The 22,908-nt window shown below is 49.2% G+C and overlaps 1 protein-coding gene across 1 annotated transcript in view; it reads right to left on the reverse strand.

The window, feature by feature from the left end:
* Positions 1-22,908, reverse strand: part of LOC122366688 (TATA-binding protein-associated factor 172-like) — a gene marked incomplete at its 5' end in the record, with an annotated part of 326,392 nt that overhangs the window by 291,769 nt on the left and 11,715 nt on the right. The window contains one exon of the mRNA XM_043339202.1: positions 16,592-16,689. Within this exon, the coding sequence (XP_043195137.1) occupies positions 16,592-16,689 (98 nt within the window). The remainder of the gene's footprint in view (positions 1-16,591; positions 16,690-22,908) is intronic.

A 22,908-nucleotide genomic window follows, 5' to 3' on the forward strand; every position in this document is an offset into this window, starting at 1 on the left:
CGTGTAGCCTACTTGTTTTGTTATGATGATCAGATGTGACAGCGGCTGTCGTCCTCCCGTCACAAACTGAACCATACGCTTAATCGATTTTGTCGGAAATGGCGCATTGGGGCAAACGCGGCGCATTTTCACCCGGTGATTGAGCATGCATCTTTGCACCAACATGCACCCACATCGGACCATATTTGACAAAACTGTGCGATTTGCGGCAAAAATGACGCCCTGAGATAATTGTGGCGCATTGCGGCAGACTCGGTGCATTTTTATACTTGTATAATAAACTGTTCCCATTGAATGAAAAGCAACACATTCTCTCGCCACTATTTATTCAAATTAATAACTTGCCCATCCGCCAATGCGAGGCACCCGCCACCGATCGGCATGAATTTAGCTCACAAAGTTTGTCGACCCCGGCTGTCAATGAAGATTTACGAACCGATCAAAATTTCATTGGCGCTCTTCCAGCGCGCGCCACGTGCCAACCGTGCACCCCAGCGAGTGGAAACCTAGAAAAGGCGCTGGCCCGCTCTGTTACCTAGGGTGTGCAAATTTCAACCCCCTACGCCGTACCGTCTGCCCTGTAGGCGAGGTTAATTGAGCCCACTACACGATGTGCGGACACAAAAACAGACTCACAGATGGATCCTGTTCGATTAGTAAGTTAGACAAGCGGCTGCGCCACTTGCTTTGCTGCGTGGTAGGAAAAAATTGCGGCACCAGCCAATTTGCTTTCGAATGGTGTTCCGATTCAAATCAATGTGTCGTCTAGAAGCATAGATATGGACGGAAATGTGAAGATAATTTAAAAAGAACTGTTCTGAGGGCTTCCTTGGATGAAAGTTGGGTGATACGGGGTCAAGACGGGTCAAAGGGGTCAGCCCCGGTCACTTTGGGTGAGGCCAGGTCACAAAGGTCACCTCTCGTCCGATGGGATCAGCCCGGGTCACTGCTCAACTTTTGCCTCCACCACTACCCCTTCCCCTACCACTACACTACCCCTACCCCTACCCCTACCCCTACCACTGCATCTACCACTACCACTACCCCTACCCCTACCACTACTACCCATACTCCGATTCCCGGATGAAAAGTCAAAACGTTAAAAGTCAAAGGACATTAAGTCAACAGACAGAAAGTCAACATCGCAAGAAGTCAAAGGACAAAATGTCAAATGAACAAAAAGTCAACCTGCCAAAAAGTCAACACGCCAGAAGTCAACAAGCTAAAAGTCAACACGCAAGAAGTCAAAAGACATAATGTCAAAGAGACAAAAAGCCGACATGTCAAAAAGTCAACGCGCTAAAAGTCAACACGCTAAAAGTCAACACGCATAAAGTCAAAACGCAAAATGTCAACGCGCAAAAAGTCAACACGCAAAAAGTCAAGACGATAAAAGTCAACACGCCTAAAAGTTAACACGCTAAAAGTCAACACGCGAAAGGTCAACATGCTAAAAGTCAACACGCTAAAAGTCAACATGCTTAAAAGTCAACACGCTAAAAGTCAACGCACAAAAAGTCAACAAGCAAATAGTTAATAGGTGCGCGAAAAGTTGATGCGCAAAATGTAGTCAACAGCAAAAGGTAGTCTTTAACAGCAGCCGTTAACTTAAGTCGGTACAAGTACGCCGCAGCCCGCGTCTCCGGTCGGCGACTGACCCCCGCCGGGCCACCTGATCCCCGGCCGCCGCCCGCTGGGCGCCGGCTGCACCGCATAGCGCGTCTCGGCGCGTCCCCGTGCGTGCCCCGACACTACCGATAAGAGCGCTCCTACCTATTTAACTTTGCTTTAAAAAGTATATTGGGAATGTGAACTTATCTATATAAAGTTGGCGTACTGTGCCTGCTGGTGGCGGGGGGGGGGGGGGCAGTTCCGATAAGGAGACGTAGGGCGGAGGCGAAGATGAAGGAGAGGGACAGTAACTGGTGGCCACAATGCGCTTTACTTGTCACCTCTCTTTGGACGTCACAGCTCCGAGGTCCTAAAAAATGTGTTTTTAGCAATCGCATCTCGATAACTTAATTGACCTATGCATTTCGATGAAAATTGGTCACCTTAATTGTATGCTGTCCGTACCTTTCGATGAAAATTGGTCACCTTAATTGTATGCAGTCCGTGAATATTAACAGGTTGTTGTCTGTTGATGCTGATATGAGCGTTCCTTTCAAGGCAGGACCATACATTCCTGCCCGGGGCTGGGAAAATTTAATTGTGTCACCGAGGTTTTCAATTGAAAGTACCGAGGGCCGGTAGGCCCGAGGTACTTTCGATTAAAATACAAGGTGACACAATTAAATTTTCGCAGCTCAGGACAGGAAGCTATTTCCCATACATGCGTACCATCATAGGGAGCGTTGCAAATATTATGGAGGAACCAAAACACCCCAACTTCAACCTTGTTGAGTCTTTCGTGGCTATGGTTTGTTGCGAATTAGTGTCAAAGTTTAAGTTTTATATGGTGATGTTTCACTTTATTCATGACAAATACTACAATCCTTGCATCAAACACAATGTACCTAGGTAAGTACCTATATCATAAGCCAATCGAATAAAATGGACGATAGATAAAATGAAGTTATAAGGAGCAAAGTGATGCTCTTCAACTTTATGATGTGACGTCATTCATAATGACGTCTTATATTTGAGAGGTGCAGGAAAACGTCGAGGGGTGCAGGAAAACGTCGAGAGGTGCAGGAAAACACATTTTCCTGCATGTCTCGGAAACCAATCAGCATTGACTTCTTGTATGTTTTAAAAGTGTAGTATAATGCACGTGCCATTTTAATACCTGGCTTTCTCAATTTAAACGTGCAATGTTGCATGTATGGGAAAATCCGACAATCACACAATTGCCTCTCGTTCCAACTTCCACCTATCTAAAAGAAACGAAGCGCTTTACTATTGCACCAATTGCACCATACAATACGCTTGAACTATGATAAAAGCGTGAAATCGCTTATAGAACCCGTGACGGAATCAATTGATGAGAAACGTCTCCCTACACAATATAGGAAATTTGAACAAGCGAACCTTTCGTATCGATAACATTCCGGGTTACTATATTTGTTGAAATAATTCCAGTAAACTGCGCCTGGGACAGCCAGTTGTCTCGAAGGATCATGTAACGCTGCCTCATGACAACCTTACGATGCGAGCGAGCTCCCACCTAGCACGTAAGTGTCAACGGATGTGTGTCAGATTTCAGCCAAGCATGCCCGTGTGACCAGCTGATTCGCGGTTGCGGGCCATGGGAATCCCCATCAGTCGCACAATGGAGGCAGTCTCGCTTCAATGTCCAATGATTCAGGTTATATTGTGCAGCATCCTGCTTAATTGTGTACAGCTGTTTGTAAATGTTATCTCATGTATGTAATGACTGATGATCCAGGTGTCATTGACTTTGTCTCTTTGACTTGTCCTTTTGAGTTTTTGGATTATGGCTTTTTTTCTTTGGATTTTTCGTAATTTGACTTTATGTCCTGTTGACTTTTCGTCTTTTGACCTTTGTCCTCTTCACTTTTTGTCCTTTTGACTTTTTGTCCGTTTGATTTTTTGTCCTTTTGACTTTTTGGACTTTGACTATATGTCTTTTTGACTTTTTGACCTTTTGACTTTTTATATGGGCGAGGATAGATGACATGATTATTATTAATATAACGAGGCTTGAAATGATCTCACGCATGTCAAAGTGTTTTTATTTTATGCAAAATAAATATCTAAAACAGTAAAACAAGCTTTCGGCATTACGCCATCATCAAGTTTGAATAAATTAACATGTTTTTGATTTTAAAAAGCTAGAGCACAATCATATTGTTCCAGGCATCCTGGAATGATATGATTGTGATGCCTGGAATATTGTTCCATTATGCCTGGAACAATATGATTGTGCTCTAGCTTTTGAAAATCAAAAACATGTTAATTTATTCAAACTTGATGATGGCGTAATGCCGAAAGCTTGTTTTACTGTTTTAGATATTTATTTTGCCTAAAATAAAAACACTTTGACATGCGTGAGATCATTTCAAGCCTCGTTATTTTGACTTTTTAATTTGACTTCATGCCCGGTTGACTTGTTTTTTGACTTTTTGTCCTTTTGACTTTGTCCTTTTGGTTTTTTGGATTTTGACTTTATGTCCTGTTCACTTTTTGTCTTTCGACTTTTGTCCTTTTTACTTTTTGGCAATTTTACTTTTTGCCGTTTTTACTTTTTGTCTTTTGACCTTATGTCCATTTGACTTTTTGTCTTTTGACTTCTATGCTAGTTGACTTTTTGTTCATTGACTTTTTGGCAATTTCACTTTTTATCTTTTGACGTTTTATCCTTTTTGACTTTTTGCCTTTTGACTTTCCTCTTTGTTGACCTTTTACCTGTTGACTTTTAAGATTTTTGACTTCTTGCTTTTGACGTAATGTCTATTGACTAACACGCGCACTGCAGCGGGTCTGAGCCGAACATGAACTGCAGGGGGGGGGGTTGAAAACAACCCCCCCTGAAATCTCGAAAACGGCGCAACGTAGCGACAAGCGGTAAACGGCGTTGGATAGGTTGAGATGAGATCTACAAGAAATACTAAGATCATTTTTGGGTCAGGTCAAAAACGAGGTCACCAGAGGTCACCGAAGACAAAATGTTACGATTTTCACAACAGGAATTTCGCGGTAGTTTTTCTTGAATAACTTGTCTTGCACACAAGACAGAGGATCGATTCGAACGCCATCGTTCTTAGCTCGTCAAGGCGCATCGAATGATATATGATATGACCTCGAAAGGTCAAGTTGAAAAATTGACCTCAGGTCAAGGTCATGACCTGACCGAAATAGGTCATGTTGCATATCATTCGATCCGCATTGACGAGAAAAACACGATAAACGTCGAACGGAGTCTCTATCTCTATTCAATCTCAAGTTATTGAAGAAAAACCGCTGGTGACCTCAGGTGACCTAAGATGACCTGGAGATCACCTTCCAAAGGTCATAAGTGATATGTTTCGGTGAAATCACCAACAGGGACCTGTAATACTATGATCCTGAGCGTATTGAAGTCATAGGATGGCATTCAGAGTAAGTTGAAATTTCTCCCATTGACTTATAATGGGCCGGTCGCAAAAATGACCTGACCTTAGGTCATCGATATAAAAATTCCGAGATATACAAGTTGTAGCTCGTGATGACTTTACTATTTCCTGTGGGTTTCAAGATCATATCTCAACAACTGTGGGCTTGGTGGGATTGCAAACTTCGAAATTTACGTTTCGAGGTAGGGTCACTTGACCTGACCTGGTGACCTGACCATAGGTCACCTGGGGTCAAAATTTTTACTCAAGGTGTGCAAAAGTTGGGAGAACAGGTATGCAAAATTTGGCGGCGCTACGCGCCGCCGTTTTCTCGCGATTTGCGAAAAACCACAGGGGGGGGGGGTTGAAAACACCCCCCCCCTGCAGTGCGCGTGCTAATCATCCTTTTACCTTTTATCATTTGACTTTTTGTCCGGAACCCAGCCTGAGGTGCCCCTGACAGGCCCGTGGTGCCCTTGCTAGTCCTGTGGTGCCCCTGGACCCTGGCAGGCCTGTGGTGCCTTTGGCGGGCCTTGGGTGCCGCTGCTAGGCTGCTGATGCCCCTGGGACCCAACAGGACTGTGGTGCCCCTGACAAGCCTAAAGTGCCCCCCAACAGGCCCGTGATGCCCCCGACAGGCCCAAGGTGCCCCTGCGTGATGCCGTGATGCCTGCGAGGCCGGTGGGCCCCTGACAGGCTCATGGTGCCCCTGCGAGGCCGGTGGTGCCCCTGGCAGGCCTGTGGTGCCCCTGCTAGGCCGCTGGTGCCCCTGGTCCCTGACAGGACTGTGGTGCCCCTGACAGGCCCAAGGTGCCCCCGCAAGGCCGGTGGTGCCCCTGTAAGGTCTGTGGTACCCCTGCTAGGCCTCTGGTGCCCCTGACTGGCCCATGGTGCCCCTGCGAGGCCGGCGGCGCCTCTGGCAGGTCTCTGGTGTCTCTGACAGACCTGGGGTGCCCCTGACAAGCCTGTGGGGCCCCTCACAGGCCCGTGGTGCCCTTGCTAGGCCTGTGGTGCCCCTGGCGGGCCTGACTCGAAGCGGCTTAACTGGTCGACAAAAGCAATGTTAAGTGTTTACAAAGTAATATAAAGGCATGGGTCGGGTGGGCTACCATTTATATATTTTTCTTTTTAGTTAAAAAAAAAAATCATAGTGTCAGGGCTGTGACGAAAAATAAGTGGCCTAAATCCGATGAGAAAACAGGATTTGGGGGTACCCTAGGTTTGGCTCCTGCATGAGTTGCCCCCCCCCCCCCAAAAAAAACGCAAGCCTGGATCCGCCAGTGAAGCCATGTTGCATGCATGCATGTGCATTTACTCTGCTCATGCATCTCCTGACCGTAAGATGCTCGCTCATTCATCTGACGACCGTCAATTTTGAAGGCTTTCCCGCACCGCTTCCTTAGAACCGGCTTATTCCGGAGCAGTAGCGGCGGCCGGCGCTGACTTTTTGGAAGGGGCCCGACGTGGGTGGGGGGGGGGGGGGGCAATCGCCACATCTTGCACACGCTGCGAAAATTTGAATCCGCGGTCCCTGGCTCGACCCTACCAAGCCTACACAAAACGACGCCCCTGAGTGTGTCGTTTTTATGGTGCGTCGTATATAGACGGTTGAGTTTCACCGCCCGCATCCGTCCGCGGGAGGAGGCCGCCGGCCGTCTCCTAGCAACTGTTGCTAGGGCCTAGCAACTGTTGCTAGGGCAACGCCACCCCACTTCCCGCTTAGGCAGCGACAGCTGACTAGAGCAGAAGAGAGCAAGGCTAAACTAACTAACTAAACTAAACTAAACTAACTAAAGCAGGGGTCGGCAAATGGTGGGGCATGCCCCCTTTGGGGGTAATGGAGCCCTTTCGGTGGGGGTAATGAGGGATTCTGATAAAACCTATCTTTTTAGAATTAGTGGCTCCATTGATGGAACCATCGTGACTGTTGCATCCCATGGGGTTCAAAGGTTAGCCCAGGTCAAAGGCACAGCACACATTGATTAGATACCAATTTTCACGTAGCTGCTCGCCTCACCATCTCACCGCGGCTTTGTACAGTCGTACAGCAGCTGCAATTTTTAACCGTCGCCCGTCTGTTGACGTTTCCACAGCCGCTAAGGTAAGGGGGAGGAGTCGATCGGACCCCCGCGGCCTCTCGGACTCTTAAGGCCGCCCCACACTGGAACTCGCATGCGGGTTGCGGGCTTGCGGGTTTTGAGTTTGCGGGCATAATACTAATTCATAGAGTGATTAGACCGTTTCCTTATGGTAACTTCATGAATGCAGTGAAGCCGGTACACCTTCAGAAACTTACATATAGTCGCAATACCAGCGCAACGAACCAAAATTCGGCTCCAACGAAAAACCCGCATGCCTCGCAGAACTCGCAGACCTCGCAGCGAGGAAAATCGAAAGTTGACTTAAAATCAACTTTTGGAATGCAATGCAAGGTCGCTCGCAAGCTAAAAACATGCAGACTCGCTTGTTTGATGGTAGTGTGGGTCACTCAGCCTAGATTGCATAGATTGATTTGATTTTGAAGAAACCCGAAAACCCAAAAACTCGCAACCCGCATGTTGTGTAATGTGTACGTGGCCGCCGTTCTTAAGCTGTTAAGAGTGAAAGCAAATCAGAGGTATATCAGACCGTTTTATTCGTGCTTAGTTCTCGAGCTTTTATTTTTCCGAATACGGGTTCATGAAGAAACTAGACTGGAGGAATTCTGTGAAGTGTGAAAAGTGTATGGATTTTCAAAAATGAATAGATAACTTTGGAAGTTAGGCATAATTTCGGAACTTATTTGGGAACATTTGGCGATCCTGCCAGGATACTAATGGAAGAATATCTGGAATTGGCGCAGAGATATGGACTGACGGGACCAGATGCGCTGAAATATGCAACGGAACAGAAGGAGAAGGCCGAGGAAAGAGCGGAAAGAGCTGCAGCTAGAGAAAGAGAAAGAGAAGCACTGGAAAGAGAAAGAGAAGCAAAGGAAAGGGAAAGAATAGAAAAAGAAAAAGAGCGAAATGAGAGAGAGAAGGAGAGACAACATGAACTTGAGCTCGAACGTCTCAGGGCAGACAGAGAACACTCGGCGGAACACTCACCGACAGTGACGGCCAAGAAACCGAAGCTACCAGCCTTTGTTGACGGCCAGGACGATTTGGATGCCTACTTAGCGCGCTTTGAGAGAACGGCTTCTAACACAGCTAACGGCTGGGCAAGAGAGGAATGGGCCACGAACTTGTGCGCCCTTCTAACGGGACGGGCTCTAAATGTATATTCGCGTCTAAGTGAGCGCGACGCGAACGATTACGGCCGGCTAAAGGAAGCCCTACTGCAGCGCTACGGGCTGACGGCGGAGGGTTATCGCCGAAAGCTCCGAGAGAGCGGACCCGAGCCGGACGAAAGTCCCGCTCAGTACCTGGAGCGACTGGCTGGCTATTTGCGCCACTGGGTCAAATTAGCGAGCGCGGACATCGAAGACCTGATTCTCCACGAGCAGTTCCTAACGTGCTGGAAACTCACCTGAGGGAGCGAATGGACTATGATTTGAAGGAGTTGGGTGAGCAGGCGGCGAAATTTCTAGAAGCTCATGGCCGCTCGCTGTACAATTGGGCCAGACGCCCCGGTCCCAGCGGTGATTCATCTCCACCGCGTAGCAACCGATCTCACGCCTCTGCTTCAGCGCTGCCGGTTGCCATCCAAGAGGGATGTGTATTCTGTGCATCTCCTCATCCGTCTGAAGAGTGCAGAAAGGTGAGGGACCTCACACCAGCCGAGAGACGAGAGCGCGTGATGCGCCGGGGTGGATGTTTCTGGTGTCTGAAGCCGGCCTCCCACCGGGCAGCGGACTGCCGCCAGGGTAAGCCGCGCTGTTCAGTCTGTAGCGGCAGACATCACCCGCTGCTGTGTGACCCGTCGCCTGCCGGGACAACCGCCAGCGGCAGAAGGTCAGATGATGGCGTGCCAACCCGCCAGTCTGTCGCGGTAACAGCCGCGAGCTGCGAAACCAGCGAGCGCCACAATGTGGTCCTCATGCAGACGGCCAGAGTGGAGGCATCAGGTCTGAACGGCACGCGCCGCGTGCGCGTCATGTGTGACTCAGGGAGCAACACGACCTTCATCTGTTCCGACACCGCGCAGACGCTGGGTTGCCGAGTTCTTGCTACGGAACCGCTAAGGGTAAGCACGTTCGGAGGAAGCCAGTCAGCACATCAAACGAGTGCAAAGGTGCAGGTGGGGCTCAGGACACGGGACGGATCTTTGCTCCAAGTAACGGCGTACAAAATCCCCAGGATCTGCGGTCCGCCACCTGTCATCAGCCGTAACGAAGTGCAGCAGCACGAGCATCTCGGGGGGCTTAACTCTCGCCGAAGAGCCGAGTGGTGCAGCAGCAGGTGATGAAATAGAAATCCTTATCGGACAGGATTTCTTGCAAGATATCTTTGACGGTGAGATGCGTCTGGGTCGGTCTGGACCAATGGCGATCAGTTCAAAGCTGGGATGGATCCTGTGCGGCCGCTCGAGCGGAGTTTCTGGGACACAGCAGCCGATGATGACCAACTTCGTGCGCACGGAATCTGTTAAGGCGACGCTGGAGGACTTGTGGACGCTAGAGGGGATTGGCATCAGCAGTGTGGGTGCAGGCGACGACTCGAAGAAGATGCAGGAGATAGCTGCTGTGACGCAGTTCAACGAAACTTGCACTCGCCTTCCAGACGGCCGCTATCAAAACCGCTGGCCATGGAAAGCAGACATCGATGACCTTCCCTCGAACGAGTCCATGACTCTCTCTCGCCTGAATGCATGCGAACGGCACCTGCTCAAAGCTGGAGGACTGCGCCAGTATGATGACGCAATCCAGGACTACATCGATCAGGGCCACGCCGAGGAGGCGCCGCAAGTTGCATCTGGACGGGTGCATGTGCTTGCTTACCACGCTGTCTTCAAGAACGGTAAGATTAGAGTGGTGTTCGACGCTGCAGCAGGCCACCCGAAATCGCTGAATGACTACATTCTGACTGGCCCAAACTTAATCGCCGACCTCACAGGCGTACTGCTCAGATTCTGGCTTCGAAGGATCGGTGTCACCGCTGATATCGAGAAGGCATTCCTTCAGCTGGCGCTCCATCCAGATGATCGGGATGTCACACGGTTCCTGTGGAGAAAGAATGCCACTGATGCCCGGCCCACCACGTACCGGATGACCCGTGTTGTGTTCGGCGTGAGGGCCTCCCCATTCCTGCTTCAAGCTAGCGTCCGCCGACATCTGCAGCAGTATGAGACGTCGGACGGACCACTGATCGCTCGGTTACGGCGTGATCTGTAGGGGAGAGTGGGGCAAAGCGGCCACCCTAACGTTTCTAACGATGCCGACGCTTGATTTTTAAACTTGGAAAGATTCTTTCTATACCAATGTGATCCCTATTAAATTGTCTTTTATTCCGACTGCGTTTCATTTCCAAAGGCGTTCACATATGGGAGATATTGACAAAACTTTAAACCTATAGCATATTGGCCACTTTGCCCCATCCCTGAGGCAAAGCGGCCACTGCCGACTTCTCAAGTCTCGATATGAGAAACAGAATAGTTGCCTCATGCACGACTAGGGTATTTGATGGTGACAAGGTTTAAGGGAAGATGGATGTTTACTTTGTTATCTTCCCACCTATTGCTAAACAAAGAAAGAATTTTCTTGGAAAAACATTTAATTGCATAATTTGGTAACTCATGTAACCGAAAAGTGGCCAAGATGAATGCATGACGACACATTTGAATATAAATAATGTTTTTATCCAGATGGAAACAACTTATTGCCAATTGGGGGCTGGCCACTTTGCCCCGGCCGCTTTGCCCCGCGCATACCGTCCGAGACAAAAATATTCCAGCTCAGCTATTAGTGGGGTAAAAAGCATTAAAATTGGTAGAAGGCATGTACGATAACCACGCAATGCATGGACAAAAACGCTTATAAAAATTCCAAACGGTTATGGAATAAAATAACATTTAAAAATTGTAAACATAATTGGTAACCTGGCAAGAAAGGCTTTTCCGTGTTTCACAGAACAATGGCGATGGGCCTGAAACCCCGGTCTGGCTCATTCGAACGACCGCAAAGAGAAGTATAATTGGAAATCATAAATTGGAACTGACGCCAGCTGTGGAGGGCTAAAACGATGGATGGCCGCTTTGCCCCGGGTGGCCGCTTTGCCCCACTCTCCCCTACTGCGACGATCTGATAACTAGTGTAGACACGCCCGAAGAGGCTGAAGAGCTGTCGCAGCGCACTACAGAGATTTTTCATGACGCTAAAATGAACATGACGCTGGACCAACAGTTTCCAGGAGGAGAAACAGGAGCTGAAAATTCTTGGCGAAGAGGCGACCGCGGAACGAAAGGTGCTCGGCATCTGCTGGACTCCGGCAGACGACCGATTGGTATTCAAAACCGCCGACCTAGCGCAGCTCGGCCGGGAGGCGCTGAGCACGAAGCGGAACGTCCTGAGCGTCGCAGCTCGCTTCTTTGACCCGCTGGGGCTCCTCGCTCCCTTCTCAGTCAGAGTGAAGCTTCTGTTAAAGACACTTTGGACTGCTGGTCAATCCTGGGACCAGCTGGTCACTGGCGATGTACTCAAGGACTGGAGCAAGTGGCTGTCGGAGCTGGAGCAGATAGACGGCTTCAGCGTTCCGCGCCCCTACTGGATCGGCTCAGATCGTGGCTACCAACTCCATATGTTCTGCGACGCCAGTAGGGAAGGGTTTGCGGCAGTCGTGTATCTGAGACCGGAGGATGGCACAGCCCACCTGCCCTGGTCATGGCTAAGGCGCGGCTCACCCCCCGTCATGTCATCTCAGTGCCTCGTCTCGAGCTGACCGCCGCCCTAATCGGCGCCCGGCTAGTCACCTATGTGCAAAGCCAGCTGGACACTCGCACCGAGATAGACGGCTGCTGGACAGACTCTATGGTGGCGCTTTACTGGATACGGAGCGACCCTCAACGGTGGGGAGTCTTCGTACGGAACCGGATCAACGAAATTCAACGTCTCTGTTCACCAACTCTATGGAGGCACTGCCCTGGCAGCCAGAACCCGGCAGACCTGCCGTCCAAAGGAAGAGCAGCCTCTGGCTGCACGGCCCAGAGTGGCTCGGGGCCGATCACTCTGACTGGCCGCCGCAGCCTCCAGCGAGCCAGGGGCCAGCCGAGTGTCTGGTGGAGGCCAAGAAACAGACTCTGACTACTGTCAGAGCCCCTGCGCGGCCAGCCGGTGTTGGACAGGCCGTGGACATCAGTCGCTACAGTGACTGGAACAAGCTGATGAGGGTCACCGCCTGGACATTAACCCTCGCATGTGTGCGGCGTTTGCCAGCTTCTAATGTGTAGGGGGGGGGGGTCGGTTGGACCCCCCCCCCTTGCCGTTTGGCCCCTGATCGAGCTAGAGCTTCGCGGAAAAAACGAGCGTGTTGCCCGTGACGAGAGGAAGCCGATGATACCCAATTTTAAGGTCCTAGGTCATTGGTTGACCTTCCAGGTCAGGTCAATGACCCAAAGTCGGGAAAATCGGGACCTGTTAGAAAGTCGTAAAGTGTGGCTGCTAAGGGGTTTTTCGGGGTGCTGATCACGAATATCGTGTTAGTTTTGATCACAGATGATGTCTTGAAGCATTTAGACCAGGTCGGGTCAGGTCAGGTCAGGTCAACCAGTAGGCGTCGTGACGGGTATTCGTAGTACGTGTCAACCGCCTCTGACAGCTTCGTAACATGTTACGAAGTCACCAAAACTACTTCGTAAATGTTCAAATGGTTGCTAAATTCGAATTCAGCTCCAAAAACTAGCCTAGAAACATGTAAAACTCGAAAAAGTGACCCGAGGTCACCCGAGGTCACCAAAGGTCAATGACCTGACCTGACCTTCAGGTGACCTTGACACACACGGGAGTAACATCAAATCACATGTTTGAATGTTTGAAACCACGAAAAGCTTGCAAACACGCGGCTAGTGCGAGCCGACATACGCGAAATCGCGATTCCGGCCAAACATGGTCTCGGAAAAGAGGTCACAGGTCAAAGGTCATTTGGGTCAGGGTCATGAAATTTTCAGGGTAGGTGTCAAATTGATCAATGCGAGGGTACTGAAAGTTTCGTCGCGATCGGCCGCTTTTTACGCGAGTTATTCGCGAAAAACCATGGGGGGGTCCATCCGACCCCCCCCCCCCCCTACACATGCGAGGGTTAAGATGGGCTCGGCGCCGTAGATCGGGTGGAAGTCTCTGTGGCCCTCTGTCTCGTGACGAGATCGACGCTGCGGAGCGCCTTTGGATCATGGACGCTCAGCAAGCTGAGTATGACCAAGAGCTAGAGGCTCTGCAAGCGGGTCTTTAGCTGCCGCATCAGTCGAAGTTGAAGGCTCTCAACCCCACACTGAATGAAGGGATATTGAGGAAACACGGACGGCTTCAACACTCGGGTCTCTCGGAAGACGAGATACATCCGGCGATCCTTCCGCCGAATCACCGACTGGTTGATCTTCTGGTGATGAAAACTCACGAGCAGCTGTGCCACGCTGGAGTCCAACAAGTCCTTGACAGCATCAGAGATCGCTATTGGATCGTCCGCGGGCGCCAGATCGTACGAGCCTCTCTGAGCCGGTGCCGCAAGTGCCATCTGTTCCGCGTTCAGCCGTTCGCCATGAGACCGGCTCCCCTGCCCCGCAGTCGAGTGACAGCGGCTCGGCCCTTCAGTCGCACTGGCGTCGACTTTGCCGGGCCGCTGTACGTCAAGCGACCGTTTGGATCGGAGCCTCATAAGGCGTACGTGGCGGTTTTCACATGTGCCGTCACGCGCGCGCTGCATCTAGAGCTGGTCGGGTCGCTACGAACTGAAGATTTCATCCGCGCCTACCGTCGTTTTGCTGCTCGTAGGCTTAGCCCGACCAGTATTCTAAGCGACAACGCCACCTACTTAAAGGCGGCCGCCGCTGTTCTTGCCACCGAGGGAGTCTCCTGGAGTTTCATCGTGGAGCGAGCGCCTTGGTGGGGCGGCTTCTGGGAGTCGATGGTGAGACTCACGAAACGCGCCCTGCGTCGCACGCTGGGAGCGGCGCTGCTCTCCTGGGAGGAGCTAGAGACGGCGCTCTGCTCCGTGGAGGCGGCCATCAACGAGCGACCGCTCACAGCAGTGAGCGATGATGCAGACGACCAGCGTCCGCTGAGGCCGGCCGACTTCCTCCACTGTAGCCTGGAATCTGACCGCAGCCCAGTCCGGGGGAGCGAGCCCCAGCAGCTGACACGTCGCCGTCGCTACCAGCGCCGTATAACGACGGCCCTGTGGAACCGCTGGCAGCGGGAATATCTGAGGCAGCTGAGAGACCAGCTCCCGCCCGAAGTCGAGCTGGCGCCGGCACCGGGAGACCTGGTGCTCATCGAGGGCGAGAGCTCTCCCAATCGTCTGACCTGGACGACGGGCATCATTTCAGCAGTACATCCGGGGCGCGATGGACGAACCCGCGCCGCGACTGTGCGAACGGGACGCGGCGAGCTAAGACGGCCCATACAGAAGCTGTACCTCTTGGAGGCTGCATCCGCGCGAGGGTTGTGACCGACTCGAAGATGACCAAGAAGGGTGGGCTGAGCTCTACCCCGGGGGAGAATGTTGTGTAATGTGTACGTGGCCGCCGTTCTTAAGCTGTTAAGAGTGAAAGCAAATCAGAGGTATATCAGACCGTTTTATTCGTGCTTAGTTCTCGAGCTTTTATTTTTCCGAATACGGGTTCATGAAGAAACTAGACTGGAGGAATTCTGTGAAGTGTGAAAAGTGTATGGATTTTCGAAAATGAATAGATAACTTTGGAAGTGAGGCATAATTTTGGAACTTATTTGGGAACACCACATGCGAGGTCCAGTGTGGGGCGGCCTTTAGATGGAGCTGTGCATACCCGTGACTATAGGAAGCCGCTGCTGCCCATTTTTAAGGTCCTTGGTCATTTCGTCTCATTCAGGAGGTCAAAGACAAGTGTCGAGAAAATCGGGGCCCGCTATATCTTCTTGAAGTGAGATTTTATGGCTCAAGATGATCTCCAGAAAAAGCTCATAAGCCAATGATCATTATCGGTTCAGAGGCCATTTTTACCGACAGAAAAATAGCCGCCTGCCGGAATTTTTTCGCCTAAAGACCGCTTCACATACGGAGCGTAAACAGTAAAGCCCTAGCCCCTATCCACTTACATGCTCATCGCGCTTACTTATTACGTGACGCTTACGTGCTTATGTATGTGAAGCGGTTTTTAGGCAAAAACACCGGCAGGCGGCTATTTTTCTGTCGGTAAAACTGGCCTCAGGTTTTCCCGGGCAGGTAAAGAAAAAAAATGATTAGCTCGAGGGTACAATTTGGTCGTGATCCAACGGCTTTTACGTGAGCTTTTAACGAAAAACCACCCGCCGCCCCTATATGTACGAGGGTTAAATGGGATATATTAAATGTTTTGTGGAGGAAGTGTCATGTTTTAAATCTGATGCATCGGAAATGCAGAAATACCCAAAGAGTTCCAGAAAGGTATGGAATTTCAGTAAACTTGGTTGTGTCAGCAATGGGGTCTGGTAGGTGGGGGTAATGGCCCTGCCTGGCGCCTAAAAGGGGGCACAACCCCGAATGACCTGCCGACCACTGAACTAAAGGAACTAAGGAACTAAACTAAACTAAACGAAGAGAGAGAGAGTTAGCAGAGCAGGGGCCGGCCGCGTCGGCCGGGCTTGTGCCTGTTTTGGGTTATGTTTTATCTTGTCCTTACCTAATATAACAAACATGTGATTTTGAAATCGGCTTTGTTATAAAAGACTAAAACGCAAAGGCTACATATAAGTTATTGACGTTCAGCGTTCAGCCGAGTAAATCTTTTATTGGGACGCATGGTAATTGCGCTTTGCTCACTCCTATCTGCTTGCAGATGAACTGCTAGAGCTCTCCAACAAGAACCATCCGAAAGTCCGTTTGCGAAGTAGAGAACGGCATTTGATTCACCATGACTGCCTTCTGGCGGTGTTGAGATATTCTGGCTGGTAGATATTCTGGCCGCCTGACCGCCCGGTCAGTGAGTGACGTCACGAGCGGCGGCCAGAATAGCGGGCGCGCTTACATCTAACAACAGGCGCTGAGTCGCTGACAACAAGTAACAGGCGGCTTAGGCTAAAAACGGAGAAGGACTACTCTGCTGACTGAATAATAACTGACTCGAGTCGTGACTGGCCACCAAAAGCACACAATCTCAAATTTCGATAGCTAGGGGACGCCTCATAGAAGTATGACGCATGTGCATAAGCATAAGCATCTGGTGCAATCGTACTTTTAGCAAAAAAAAAAAAATGTTCAGGTAATGCTAGGGCACCTTGTAGGCCATATAGCTAGGAAATAGATGTTCAAAGCCGTGACACTTTTTGCACAAGCGGGGGCGATATAACCGAAATAGTGGGGCTGCGTTCAAGCATGGCCTGCCTCAGGTGGAGCCCGTCTCGGGGGTGGCAAGGGGGGGGGGGGGTGCAGTGGGCTGCGGCACAAACTCACCTGATCCCAGCGCTCTCCAGTCAGGTAGGTGGACAGCTGGCGCCTAACGGGCCCGCTCTGCTCCGTGCGAGCGAGCTTCAGCGGCGGCTCGACTGCACCTGCGGCCCACAGCGGCGCATTGTCAGAGGCAGCTGGTATCCAGGGCCAAGGCCATACATATATACCAGGAAGGATCTTCCGGCGATTCTACCTGATCGTGACGTCAGCTCGTGACGTCATCTGGGGGCAAGTCTTGAAGTCCCGTTTGAGTCCCATGCAAATGGGCGATTTTTGAAGCGCTGTAGAACAAACTCTAATAGAGATAACATAAAACTAGGTGCATCATCGGAAAGACGAGACATTTTCCTTCGAATTATCTAGAGTAGTTTTGCACGAAACCTATCAGTTTTTCCAACAAAAAAATGAGTAAAAAAAAATGTCTCCGCAGTCTCCCTTCCGCCGGCCGCTGCGCCGCCGCGGTAGTGTAGTGGTTAGGAATTAGGATGCCTGTGCCGCGTGACCCAAAAATCATGCGTTCGAAGCTAGGTGCGGGTCAGACTTAAATCGAAATCGCAAGCAGAATAGGTGTCTTTTCTTTAGAAATCACTTATATTACAGCTAACCGTTCATTAAACTACGGATGACAATTGACAATTGACTAAAACCCCAAAAATATAGAACACATTCTTATAAAATAAATTCAAATATGGCACCACCAATGTGGCGTAGTTGACAAGTGCGTTCACGTTTGGTGTTGGAGGTCCTTGGATCAAAGCTGACATCTGGCAGCGTTTTCCTCGGCCGGCTCCTACCCAGGAGATGGTAGTAATTGGAGGGAGAGTGTTCGCTCGGTCGTGGGGACTACCGCTGTGCCAGCCAGCGTCCCAGGACGCAGGTACACGGGCCTGATCCGCCTTTACACAGATCCTTCGGTCCGGTGACATGTCCCGAGGACGCGGCCTCGCTTCACGTCCCGGAGCGCCCTCTGACCTGCCGGGCCCGATAAATCGGGATAGCGCCAGCGTGCGCACCAGTGCACAATGGGACCGGAGCGAAAATTAGCGCGACATCGGTACTTTTTCGTGTTTCGTGCCCGCTTTTCACATGAAAGGGATGATAGTTAGAATCATACAAATGGTAGTCGGTGTACTTTCTAAGCAATTTCTGACAAATTTCATTAATCAATCATTAGTAATTTAATTAATTAATTAATGTGTTAATTAAGTTGACCTGCGCTGACCTCGACTCGGCTCGGTCACGTCATAAGATGGCAACACAACAAGTGTCAGGTCAGGTCATGACGGCACCGGAAATTCCGATAAGCAAATAATGTAGCCACCAAAACCATGGTTTTGGTGGCTACATTTGACGACGACCCATCATGCATGATGGGAATCTGATGACCTACATGACTATATAACAAATTAAGTACGGGTCAGAAAAGTGTATCAGACGCTCCGAAAGCAGGTTTGGATATGTCGGGACAAAACTTAAATATAGTTGGCACTTGGCAACCTTGTACAACTACTGAGGTTCTGTTATTCACAGCTTCCGGCCGGCTCGCGGTAACCGCGCGCACGGCCAGCGCCGGCGACCTGAAGTAAAAAAGCCCCTCATTTTCGCTGTGGCAGTCTGAGGCAGCTGAACTGTAGGGGAGAGCGGGGAGAGTTGTATCATGTCCAAGTTGTATCAGGGCGAATTGTGCCAAACTTATCCAATAGATGGCGCTCGTGACACAACCAGCCGACGAGGTTTTCCGGGCGCCATCTTTCCCTGTTCTGTCGTGTGGCTGGGTGGACGCGTCTCGAGGTGAGAGCCGATTTTATGTTTTTTTAATGTCATTCTAAAAAAATAAGTTGCAAGAAAATGTGTGTTTTGGGCATTTAGATGTGCACGAATTTGAAAGATCTCCGTAGCGGTGGTGAGGGTAGGTTCTAAGGCTGCGTGAGTGAAAATGGATTTCTCCAGCTGTCCGCTGTTTTTGAGCACGAGGGTGTTTTTTTCCAAGATGGCGGCGAGGTACATGTTGTATCAGAGCCGGGTGGGGTATGTTGTAACATGTATGTATGTATGTATGTATGGGTATGTTGCTTTTGATCGCGAAAGCTAAGCCCTGGCTCGCGTTTGTAGGTAGCTAGTCAATACTCGTTCCATTTCGGCACAATGTGTTGGCTTCTTTGCTCTTAACGGGCCACTTCTGCTTCTAGTCTGTTGATGTTTCCGTTCGTTTCGATGTTTCGTTCGGATTGACGAGTTTGGTGTAATAAAAGTGAAGCCTTTGAGCATATACATTGTATTAACCCCATTTAATGTTGTTGGTATGTTCAAAACCAGTAGCAAGCACACTCCCTGAAACGTGAAATAGTGATACAAATTACCCCATCATGTGATACAACTCACCCAAGCCATGGGGCAAGTTGTATCAAAAACATTGTTCTATTCGGCAGACCGTAGAAGAAAAACTGGTAGAGGTAGCGGAAAAGTTACTTTGCACAAAAAAGCAGAAGAATCAAGGAAGGAGATAGTATGGAAATAATGAGTTTATCACGGATAGTTACGAGGTTATGGGTCTCGGAGTAAAAACTGATACAACCCACCCCACTCTCCCCTATATTTTCTGAAAAGGCAATTGATTGGTTAACACCATAAAGATAAAAGAAGAGCGGGACTTAGCGGGACTTTTTATATCGACATTCCAGAATATCTATAACAGCAAAATTAACTCGCAATTTGAAAAGCATCTAAGAAAACTTAACATTTGGAGCGTATTTATATATTCCGCTAAAAGTTTTTCTTCCATCGTGAAGCCCATAGTCTAAACTATCAGGCTACACGCCGAAAATATTGATAGAGCCGTCTACTATATATTTTTTCTTGCCTACATTAGCTGCTACTTTTCTCCGTACGAAAACGGGTCTACGATGCTTGTCACGGAACTTTGTGTTTGGTCTGATGTGGCGTGGACGCTGTACAGGGTGTCCCAAAAGTTCGTTCTCACATTATGTTTGCATGTGAAATAGAGTACATTGCGTTTTGATATATTTATGACCCCTCAATGTGCTCCCCATTTAACCCTATTAGTGGCAGGCTCCTGGCTACCCCTATTAGTGGCAGGGGGGCTGTTTACGAACCCCCTTGATATCTCGAGATCTACATAACGGGCCGATTTTCAAAATTCAAACGGCATTCGATTTCGCTTAACGTGATCTACATTTCTAAAAAATAAAAATTAAAAGAATGTCAATAGGGGGTAGAGGGGGGTAAAAACGGGCAAATTGCAGATACATTTTAGACTGTTTATCACGGCCAGGTTTCTGAACCAATCTTAACGCAACTTTTGCCGATCGATAGAGAATGAACCAGGAATTCACATGGATCCTAAAAATATGCATTTTCAAATATTGCAAAAAAATTGCAAATATGCAAAATATGCATTATGAACGACTACAATTGTATTGGTCATGCATAGGCGGTGTCAGGGCACCTATGTTGGGAGGTAAAACATAACCCCCCTTTTTGGACGCCTGGATCCGCCTATTATAGCAAAAACGTGTCAAAAGAGGATGCACAATAACTTTGTATATGTTATCACATGATACCTTTCATTCACTGTTCGTAAAACTGGTGCATACAGTTATAATACATCAGCATCGTTATCTTTGCCCAAATGACTCGCTTCACGATAGTGCTCTGGAGCCGCCCCTGGTAAAGTTATGAACTTGAAATTTTCAGGAAAGTGCCCAATTTAGTTTTAGGAAAAGTCAGAAAATTTCAGCATCGTAGCTTCAGTGGTTTCGGAGATATTCCCGAAAAACCTGAGGGGTGGATGAAAACAACCCCCCCTGCCACTAATAGGGTTAATAGGCAAACACAGGAATACATGCTGCGGCATACCAACCGGCATGTTTGGCTGCATAGCAAGCATACAGGGTGTCCCATAAGTTCGTTCTCACATTATGTTTGCATGTGAAACAGAGTACATTGCGTTTTGGTATATTTATGACCCCTCAATGTGCTCCCCATTTAATAGGCAAACACATGAACACATGCTGCGGCATGCCAACCGGCATGTTTGGCTGCATAGCAGGCTTAAAGTTAACCAAGACTGACTTGACATGCGCCGTGAGCTCCTCGAGGCTGGAACAGCGCTACGCTTCAACGAGCCTCAACTTCAGCATAACCAACAAATTTTTTATGAAATTTTGATCCGATGAGGTGCCTGGCATGTGATCTTGCCACAAACGCCTGTCACAGTCTCCTTGCACCGCTTTTAAGCTTTGCTTGACCTGTGCACTGATGCACTGTCTTGCCTGAAGATGGGCCTACGACCTCCCGGATGCCATTTTCTCCTCTATAAATGTGTTCATACTCGCGGTTCGAGTTCAGCTTGAGGGCTGAAATTCCTCCTAGATGTTCTTGGAAAAGCATTCTGCTTCCCAAAACTGTTTCCGGGTTGCCACTTGTAACTTGATCAACTCCAGAACGCCTATAACCCCACAACACAGTGACCCTGGCCTTTTGCATAGGAACATAACGGGACGAAATGAAGGCCTCCTCCTTCGCCCTTATGGGGTTGTTTTCGGGTTTGGACGGGTGTTTCATCTCGAACGTGGACTAGTTAGTCCAGATGACCTGGTTGATGTCATCAGCCCTCTAGTTTTGTTTAGCCTCAGGCATAACGAAACTCATGTTTGGCCATTTTAAGACGTTTTTGACTGTTTTGAGCCCTCCGGTAAGCAAAGCTTAAGTCACCTTGAGTTATGTACCCCGAAAGAACACTCTTAGACAGCTGGTAATCCATCCTGAAAAGTCTGTTTACCAACTTTCTAACCCTTTGACCTTTTTGATGGCCACTTTGGCGCCACACAGTTTTGGCCACTTGGCTCATTCCTGAGGGCTGGCTAGAAAGAGGATAAACTTGCAGTTATTGACTCCCAACAAATCATCGGCGTCACTTGCTGACTGTGCGTCCAGTTAGCGATGGATATTGGCTACAGACTGGTAGGCCTCAATCACCCTCAATCGTCGCGAATGGTCACGTGCTGACTAAATACTGAGACGTACCCGTATCGGAGACCTCTATGTTGCGGCGTTAGCCGTCTCTGTAGGAAGCGGGCTCTCTAGCAAAAACTATTTTGTCTACAGAAATTAGCTACTGTGGAGCATATTTCTACCAGCCATGGCAACCATGTAAGCTAAGTTACGAACCAATTTCAGCGTGCCTTTAAGCAAGAAAGCCTAAAAACGTAAAATTTAGGTGAGAACGAACTTATGGGACACCCTGTAAGTTAACCCAGACTGACTTGACATGCACCGTGAGCTCCTCGAGGCTGGAACAGCGCTACGCTTCGACGAGCCTCAATTTCAGCATAACCAACACATTTTTATGAAATTTTGATCCGATGAGGTGCCTGGCATGTGATCTTGCCACACACGCCTGTCACAGTCTCCTTGCACCACTTTTAAGCTTTGCTTGACCTGTGCACTGATGCACTGTCTTGCCTGAAGATGGGCCTACGACCTCCCGGATGCCATTTTCTCCTCTATAAATGTGTTCATACTCGCAGTTCGAGTTCAGCTTGAGGGCTGAAACTCCTCCTAGATGTTCTTGGAAAAGCATTCTGCTTCCCCAAACTGTTTCTGGGTTGCCACTTGCAACTTGGTCAACTCCAGAACGCCTATAACCCAACAACACAGTGACCATGGCCTTTTGCATAGGAACATAACGGGACGAAACGGAGGCCTTCTACTTCGCCCTTATGGGGTTGTTTTCGGGTTTGGACGGGTGTTTCATCTCGAACGTGGACTAGTTAGTCCAGATGACGTGGTTGATGTCATCAGCCCTCTAGTTTTGTTTAGCCTCAGGCATAACGAAACTCATGTTTGGCCATTTTAAGACGTTTTTGACTGATTTGTGCCCTCCGGTAAGCAAAGCTTAAGTCACCTCGAGTTATGTACCCCGAAAGAGCACTCTTAGACAGCTGGTAATCCATCCTGAAAAGTCTGCTTACCAACTTTCTAACCCTTTAACCTTTTTGATGGCCACTTTGGCGCCACACAGTTTTGGCCACTTGGCTCACTCCTGAGGGCTGACTGGAAAGAGGATAAACTTGCAGTGATTGACTCCCGACAAATCATCGGCGTCACTTGCTGACTGTGCGTCCAGTTAGCGATGGACATTGGCTACAGACTGGTAGGCCTCAATCACCCTCAATCGTCGCGAATGGTCACGTGCTGACTAAATACTGAGACGTACCCGTATCGGAGACCTCTATGTTGCGGCGTTAGCCGTCTCTGTAGGAAGCGGGCTCTTTAGCAAAATCTATTTTGTCTACAGA

The sequence above is a fragment of the Amphibalanus amphitrite genome, unplaced genomic scaffold (genome assembly GCF_019059575.1).
Source record: "Amphibalanus amphitrite isolate SeventyFive unplaced genomic scaffold, NRLGWU_Aamphi_draft 000824F_arrow, whole genome shotgun sequence".
In the NCBI taxonomy this organism is placed as follows: Eukaryota; Metazoa; Arthropoda; class Thecostraca; order Balanomorpha; family Balanidae; genus Amphibalanus; species Amphibalanus amphitrite.